This window comes from Mobula birostris, chromosome 4 (assembly GCF_030028105.1).
Source record: "Mobula birostris isolate sMobBir1 chromosome 4, sMobBir1.hap1, whole genome shotgun sequence".
In the NCBI taxonomy this organism is placed as follows: domain Eukaryota; kingdom Metazoa; phylum Chordata; class Chondrichthyes; order Myliobatiformes; family Myliobatidae; genus Mobula; species Mobula birostris.
The window spans coordinates 161,145,289-161,153,754 of NC_092373.1; the positions used below are offsets into that span (position 1 = coordinate 161,145,289).

At 41.2% G+C, this 8,466-nt stretch overlaps 1 protein-coding gene across 8 annotated transcripts in view; it reads left to right on the plus strand.

The window, feature by feature from the left end:
* The window catches only part of psd3l (pleckstrin and Sec7 domain containing 3, like), a 532,485-nt gene extending 528,543 nt beyond the window's left edge, over window positions 1–3,942 (plus strand). For all 8 annotated transcript variants that reach the window (XM_072256350.1, XM_072256351.1, XM_072256352.1 and 5 more), the window contains one exon: window positions 1,897–3,942. In XM_072256350.1, coding sequence (XP_072112451.1) covers window positions 1,897–2,109 — 213 coding nt within the window. In that variant the 3' untranslated portion in view covers window positions 2,110–3,942. The remainder of the gene's footprint in view (window positions 1–1,896) is intronic.
* The last annotated feature ends 4,524 nt before the right edge of the window (window positions 3,943–8,466 follow it).

Here is an 8,466-nt window from a genome sequence, read left to right on the forward strand (position 1 = left end):
GCGTTTTCTGCAATACCAACATTGGATGTGGGTTTGCGTAGACAAATGATTGCTGGATCTGGTGAATTCCTTTCCAGCAGTCAGTTAATTCCTTTCATATTTCTTCAGTCTGAACTGTGCTGATGAGAGCAGTGAAATGTAATACTGATAAACTGAGATTATCTGCCTGAAGATTGAATAGGAGTCACAATGTTTTATTAGTATAGCTGTAATTTCACAACTATTTCATTTGTATTCTTTTAATAATGATTCTCTAGTGCATCATATCCTGCCAGGAATGTTTCTTCACTTGCTGATATATGGCCAATCATTCTCAAGGTAGAGATGCATTGATTTTTTGATCAGCGAGATCAGGTGCCACTCCACTGGAATTATTCAGCTCCATTTCAAACTGCTGTTCAATACATCACTCTTAATAGTTTATTTGGAAGGAATATTCTGACTTCACTTGTCATTTATTTTTCATTGTTCATTGCTCAGCTGAATGGTACACCTTGTACCTAATAAAGTGGCCACTGAGTGCAGGTTCATAATCTTCTGCTGCTGTAGCCCATCAACATTCATGATGTACATTCAGAGATGCTCTTCTGCACACCACTGTTGTCATGCCTGGTTATTTGAATTATTGTTGTCTTCCTGTCAGCTTCAGCCAGCCTGGCCATTCTCCTCTGACCTCTCCCATTAACAAGATGTTTTCACCCACAGAACTGTCACCGACTGAATTTTTTTTTGTTATCACACCATTCTCTGTAAACTCTAGAGATTGTAGAAATCACAGGAGATCAGCAATTTCTGAAATACTTAAACCACTCTGTGTGGCACCAACGATCAGTCCATGGTCAGAATCACTTAGATCACACTTCTTCCCCAATCTGATCTTTGGTGTGAACAACTGAACCTCTTGAACATCTCTGCATGCTTTTATGCATCGATTTGCTGCCGAATTAATATGGTTTTACTGCTGAAGGGTCATTTCTACTGCTATCTGTGACTCTATGACTAACCCTAAACTGCCATCATCCTTTACCACACCTGCCTTTTAAGTATCCAAGTTTAAATTGTGTAAGAACTGATGACATATTTCTTGCTTCTTCTGGAATTAGAAGTATGTTATGTAAACTGCACTCAAAAGGTAAAATATACCCATTTTTCCCAGTATAAGTTAGTATCTGAGTTATACAAGTTGATAATGAGTGTATTGTTTAAAAACTTAATAACTGGTCTTGTAGAGTCATAAAGGAATACAGCATAGAAACAAACCCTTCAGGCCAATTCATCCATACTAAGCAAAGTGTTCAACTAAGTTAGTCCCATTTGGCCTATATCACTCTAAACCTTTCCTATGCATGTAGTTATCCAAAACCTTCTAAAGTTGTTGTAGAACCAGCTTCAACTACTTTTTTTGGTAGCTCATTGCGCCCTTTGTGTGGAAAAAAAATTGCCGCTCGGTTCCTATTTAAATCTCCCTCCTCACCTTAAACCTATGAACTCTAGTTTTTGGTTTCCTTTCCTTGGGAAAAACATGCACCTTGTCTATGTCCCTCATGATATTATACATGAATTGTAAGATTATTCCTTGGTCACTTATGCTCCAAGAAGTAATGCCGTAGGTTACCCAGCATCCTCCATAACTCAACTCCTGGCAACATTCATGTATTTCTGCTGATGTGTGAGAACATGGTATGATTTAGTTAGAAATAAATGTATGTCTGATGAATGGAAACAGATGGAGAAGGTAATAAAGAAAGTGGTTATTGGCTTATCCCTTGTTCTTCAAGGAGAACAAGAGGGATAAAGTCATCTTTGATTGTTTTCTTTATTTTTGTGAATGCAGCTTTCATTGTTGTAGTGTCTTGTTCATGCACCAAGCAATTACCATGCTGTCTTCTGTTACAGAAAACACGGTACGAGACCTATGTTCAGCTCCTGAAGGATGGAGGGCAGGAGGTACTAAACAGCGTGGAGAATGATGGCAGTGGGATGAAAAAGTCACATTCCAGCCCATCACTGAACCAAGAGATGTATCCTGTAAACACAAAAGTCAAGCGCAATGTCTCGGAAAGAAAAGACCATAGGCCTGATACAACCAACAACAAGCAGAAATCTTAATTCCACAGCAGGAACACACCTCCCAACCCCTGTCACCAAAACGTAACCAAGTGACGCAATCTGTGACTTGTATATTTTTGGGTAAAATATGATTTAGATGTCAACTTTTTGGTAACAGAAATTGTGAGTATGTGACTGATATGCTAGTCCTTCATTTGCAGACACTCCTATAGCTTCTAATATATTTTTTTGGTTGTTTGTAGATTGACATTTTTTTTAAATATTGCCTTAAAGAGACAGACTCCTACATGCTGACCTACTATTTTAAAAACCAATGAAGGTCATTCAGTCCAAGGTTTACACAAGACGGCTATCAATGATTGCCAGCCTACAAATGAATACGTGTCATTTCCCAGACAGTGGCTGCATTTCAGTGTATGCGTCTCTATAAAGTCGGGAACAAGGTGGCTGCTGACCTTTGCAGTCCTTTTTTTCATTTCTAATAGTTAAATTATTTAAGCCAAACACTCACAAAGAAAGTTAAATGAATGTTCCTCTGGGTGTTTTTATTTGTAAAGAAACATGGCTTTGTATAGTACAGCTTTCTTGAGATCAACAAAAGGCTTTCTCTTTAATATGCTAATGGCTGGATCCTTGATTATTTCTCCTTCCTCAAAGTGAGAAAATATTTTTCAACTTTCTTATTCACCCCTTCTCTCTTTCCAGTAGTTATTCCCTTCATTAGATTATTTGGGACCCTGCATTTTAGTGATTCCTGTTTGCAAACAATTTCCACTCCAAAGAGAGCATCAGTTTCTCCCTGTCTTTTGTGTGCCAGTTACATAGCAGTAGAGATAATTCAGCATTTAGCAACACCACATTGCCAGTAGCCCAGTGTCCTTGTACAGCCCACCCCACATCAACAACCACTACTGAGCCATGGAACAGTAGTCTCCAGTGTTGGGAGAAAATAGTTTGAGACACTTTCCATTTTTAAATGATCACATGCTTCATTTTCCACTTACTATAAATGCCAAACAACCTTGTTACTTGTATATGATGTTTCCTTTACAAGAATATAACAAATATATAGAAGGTACCATCTGAATCCTATTGATTGTATCTTTAAAAACTAGTATTTATAGTGCACTTTAAACAGGACACATAGCTTGACCACTTGTTTTTATTATTTTTTTAAGTAATGCGTGTATGTCTTCCATTTTGTTGTATAGTTCCAGGGCACCCAGGCAAGTTCTGGCACCAGTCAGACAAGTTAAAGAGGCAGTATTGTCAGAGAATTGCAATTGATCTAATATAACATTTGCTTGAAGCAGGAAATTGCGTTTTGTCCTTCAGAGCCACTGTTGTGATTGAATTTCTATTGCAACGAGGCTGTAACTTAACCCTCACCATGCCAATGTAGTTGGGGGTCTCACACCTGAAGGAGGTGCACAAAGTTGTGCCTAATTGCAGGCTCAATTCAACACACCAATCCCGAAAAAGCTCATTTTTTTCCTACAAAGAAATTACATCACTCTTGCCTGGCAGAATGTCACTCATACCTTCTGTGTCTGCAGATAATTAACGGCTTTAATGGAATTTAAAGTGAAAAGTGGTATCTGCTAATGCATTTTCAGAGGCCAATTGGTGCCTCTGCTCAGTGACATTTGGTATTTCTCTGTGCTGTTATGATATATTTATTGACGTTCTTTGTTGCATCTCCATTCAGTTCTATAGCCCAGTGGATTTTTTTTTAAATGTTTCCTGTATATAATAGATTTACTGTACAATAGCATGCAGGAAGCCTTCTTTCTGCTGCTGATGTTCCTTGTTTTTGCATGCTGTCTTCTCAGAGAGACAAGAATTCACATCAATAAATTCTATTAGATGTTGTATTGAGTCCTGACTCTTGCTTACAAGTTACCTTAAAGTTTGTGCTTTTCTCGTTTACTGTGATGGTATCTAAAGTAGATCAGGCTGGGGAAGTCAAAGCTGAAAGTAAGTTTATTATTAAAGTGCAAATCTGTCACCATATACAACCCTGAGACTTGTTTCCTCATTTTCTCAATGAGGCTGCAATAGATTAACACTGTACACAACAATCAGATAAAACTTCTAAGATAAAACTTTCATCAACGAGTACAGGATTCTGCACTCCACGTTAATATGTGCAATTTTGATAAGAAGTTTACACTACTAAAGTTAAATGAGAGCACAACTCAGAAGAATGGAGCAATTATCACTGCTGAAGAAAAAGTTAACCAATGGAAAAGCGTGACCTTCTGTGGAAGACATTCCCCACGATCTGAGCAGACTCGATGTCGACAAGGAAGCATTGAACGACTGACTCAGAGTTGGAGACCTCTTCCCAGAAACAGAAGGGTACCTTGTGGTAATACTTGACCAGGTGGTTGACACAAATACCAAAATATCAAAAATGCATAATAAAAGACCTACAAATTCAAGGTGATAAATGTACAAAATGCCAGAAAAAATAAAACACATTGCAGTTAAACAGTTATAGCAGCTTAACTCCATCTGATTACTTATACAGGCACAATCAAGTGGCAAACATCATTCACCAAAATTTTGCTTTAAAATACAAACTCATAGAAAATAACAGGAATTCTGCAGATGCTGGAAATTCAAGCAACACACATCAAAGTTGCTGGTGAACGCAGCAGGCCAGGCAGAATCTCTAGGAAGAGGTGCAGTCGACGTTTCAGGCCGAGACCCTTCGTCAGGACTAAGTGAGAGGTTGTTGTTGTGGCACCACTTAGCCAGGTTTTCAATTCCCTGCTGATTTGTCACCAACTTTGATTCGGCCTATGACAGTGGTGTCATCCACAAATATGGCAATGGAGCTGTGATTAGCCACAGAGTCATACGTATAAAGTGAGTAGAGCAGCGGCTAAACACACAGTCTTGTGGTGCACCTGTGCTGATGGAGATTGCGGAGGAGACGTTATTGCCAATCCAAACTGACTGGGGTCTGCAAGTGAAGAAATCCAGAAAACAATAGCGCTGGGAGGTATCGAGGCCTAGGTCTTTGAGCTTATTGATTAATTTTGAGAGGATGATGGTATTGAATGCTGAGCTACAGTTGATAAAGGGCATCCTGATCTCAGCGAACACTCCAGCAGGTGATCAGCACAGGTCTTTAGTACTCGGCCAGGTACCCCAACACAGCAGGATGCTTTCCATCAGTTCACTCTCCTGAAGGGTGCCCTCATGTCAGCTTCAGAGACTGAGTCTCTGGGTCATCCCATGCTGTGGGAGTCCATGAAAATTCCTCCATGTTTTGTCGATCAACGTAAGCATAGAAGCCATTGAGCTCACTTGGAAGCAAAGCCCTATTGGCACCCATGTTGCTTGATTTCACCCTGTAAGTCCAATATAAAGTCATTGTAGCCCACACTTGTACCATCTCCTTAATGGTGCAAGATGTCCCAAAGCACAACAAAGTCAACACACCAAAACTAATGTCACAAGAGACTACAGATGCTCCAATTTGGAAAAAAAAACTAATTTGCTAGAGAAACTCAATGGGTTGATCAACATCTGTGGGGTGGGTGGGTGGGTGCAGTGAGGAATGATTCAGTTGAAACCCTGCATCATGACAGAGTGGAGAGGGGAGCAGGGCAGCATAAAGTGAAGAAGTGGGGTGTGAGATAACAGGCCGGTTGTGCCAGTAGGAGAAGGGTGCAGGGAAACTGCAGCTGGTAGATGATAGATGGAGGCAGTCAAAGAAGAAAAATAAAAAAGTGAGAGGCAAATGGGTTTCAATACTGAGTCTGTAAGCAAAGGCTCAGAGAACAGGATCAAACACTTAGGCTTAAGGATTCTAATGCACCTCAGCCACATGGGTGAAGCAACAGGGTTTTGATGAGGTGGAGTTTGTTAGGTGTGTTCAGCAAGGTTTCCTGACACAATATGTAGATAAGCCTACAAGAGGAGAGGCTGTACTTGATCTGGTATTGGGAAATGAACCTGGTCAGGTGTCAGGTCTCTCAGTGGGAGAACATTTTGGAAATAGTGATCGCAATTCTATCTCCTTTACCATAGCATTGGAGAGGTATAGGAACAGATAAGTTAGGAAAACATTTAATTGCAGTAAAGGGAAATATGAAGCTATCAGGTAGGAACTTGGAAGCATAAATTGGGATCAGATGTTCTCAAGGAAATGTACGGCAGAAATGTGGCAAAGGTTCAGGGGATATTTGTGTGGAGTTCTGCAGAGGTATGTTCCAATGAGGCAGGAAACGGATGGTAGGGTAAAGGAACCGTGGTGTACAAAGGCTGTTGTAAATCTAGTCAAGAAGAAAAGAAAAGCTTATGAAAGGTTCAAAAAACTAGGTAATGATAGAGATCTAGAAAAGCTTCAAAGGTACAAAGGTTCAAAGGTCTAATTTAATGTCAGAGAAATGTATACAATATATATCCTGAAATGCTTTTTATTCGCAAAACATCCACAAAAACAGAGAAGTGCCCCAAACAATGAACGACAGTTAAACGTGAGAACTCCAAGGTCCCCCCCAGCACCCCCCTCCAGTGTGTAAGTGATAGCAAGACAACAATACCCCACTCACACCAGCAAAAGAAGTACACCTGCTACCAAGCACAAGTGTGAGCTAGGCGATAGCAAAGACACCGACCTTGCAGTTACCCCAAAGACTATCACATTTCTTCCGGCGTTTGACAAACCACAGATTCTATCTCTCTCTAATAAGGGAGAGGGAGGTGTCCCTATTTTCACAGCGAGCGGGAGACATAACAACAACCCGCTAGTTTATGATGGTAAAAAAGTCTGTTTTGTCGCTTTTTTATGAGCTCTGTGCCTGAAGATTGCAAACATCTCAGGTCTTGGAGCCCACAGTGAAAGATTTTCCGGCCTCCCCGATGACGCACGAGTATTCCGCCGTGACACCAACCCTCGATCAAGCCATCTCCAGAGCCCTGAGATCTTAGGCTTCCAAACACGATGATGACTCTCAGGCCAAACCCTTGGCGTGCCAAACAATGGCCAGTCCTGAAACCCCAAGAACGGGTCCCATTCCCACAAAGAACCAAAGTCTGCGTGTAACTCCAGGTTAGGGTTTCAAAAGAACCCTGAAAGGGAAAAATAAAGATATTAAAGATTGAAATAGAGCTGTTTCCAAAGATGCAAGCAAAGGAGCCGCCGTTTAGCGCCATCTTAACTCTGCCTCCAAGAAGATTATAACGCTAGCAGGACAGAGAGTAAGAATGAAATTAGGAGAGCCAGAAGAGGCCATGAGAAGGCTTTGGCAGACAGGATTAAGGAAAAGCCCAAGGCATTCTGCAAGTATGTGAAGAGTAAGAGGGTAAGACATGAGAGAATAGGACCAATCAAGTGTAACAGTGGAGAAGTATGTATGGAACCAGAGGAGATAGCAGAGGTACTTAATAAATACTTTGCTTCAGTATTCACTACAGAAAAGAATCTTGGTGATTGTAGAGATGACTTACAGCGGACTGAAAAGCTTGAGCATATAGATATTAAGAAAGATGGCTGGAGCTTTTGGAAAACATCAAGTTGGATAAGTCACCGGGACCTGGAAAAAATGTACCCCAGGCTACTGTGGGAGGCGAGGGAGGAGATTGCTGAGCCTCTGGCGATGATCTTTGACTCATCAATGGGGACAGAAGGGATTCTGGGGGGACAGAAGGGATTCTGGAGGAACAGAGGGTTGCAGATACAGTATTGTTACCTTATTCAGGAAGTGAGTAGAGATAGCCCAGGAAATTATAGACTAGTGAGTTTTACTTCAGTGGTTAGTAAGTTGTTGGAAAAGATCCTGAGAGGCAGGATTTATAAACATTTGAGGAGGCATAATATGATTAGGAATAGTCAGCATGGCTTTGTCAAAGCAACACTTTCAGTACGCTGGATGAACTCAGCAGGTCGGGCAGCATCAGTTAGAAACGATGAGTCGACGTTTCGGGCCAGAACCCTTCGTCAGGACTGAAGAATGAAAGATGGGGAAGGATTTGAAGAATGCTTGTAGCTTCATTTGAAAGACCAGTAATTTGAAAGACAAAGGGGTGGGGGAGGGAAAGCATTGACGACATAGCCCTTGAAAACAATGGGTAGTAGAAGAAGGAGGCGAAGAAGAAGAAGAAGAACTCTACCCCCTCCCCCAGCTTCCTCATGATTCCGCCTCCTTCTTCTACTACCCATTGCTTTCAAGGACTATGACGTCAATGCTTCCCCTCCCCCACCCCTTTGTCTTTCAAATTACTGGTCTTTCAACTGAAGCTACAAGCATTCTTCAAATCCTTCCCCATCCTTCATTCTTCAGTCCTGACGAAGGGTTCCAGCCCGAAACGTTGACTCATCGTTTCTAACTGATGCTGCCCGACCTGCTGAGTTCATCCAGCGTACTGAAAGTGTTGCTT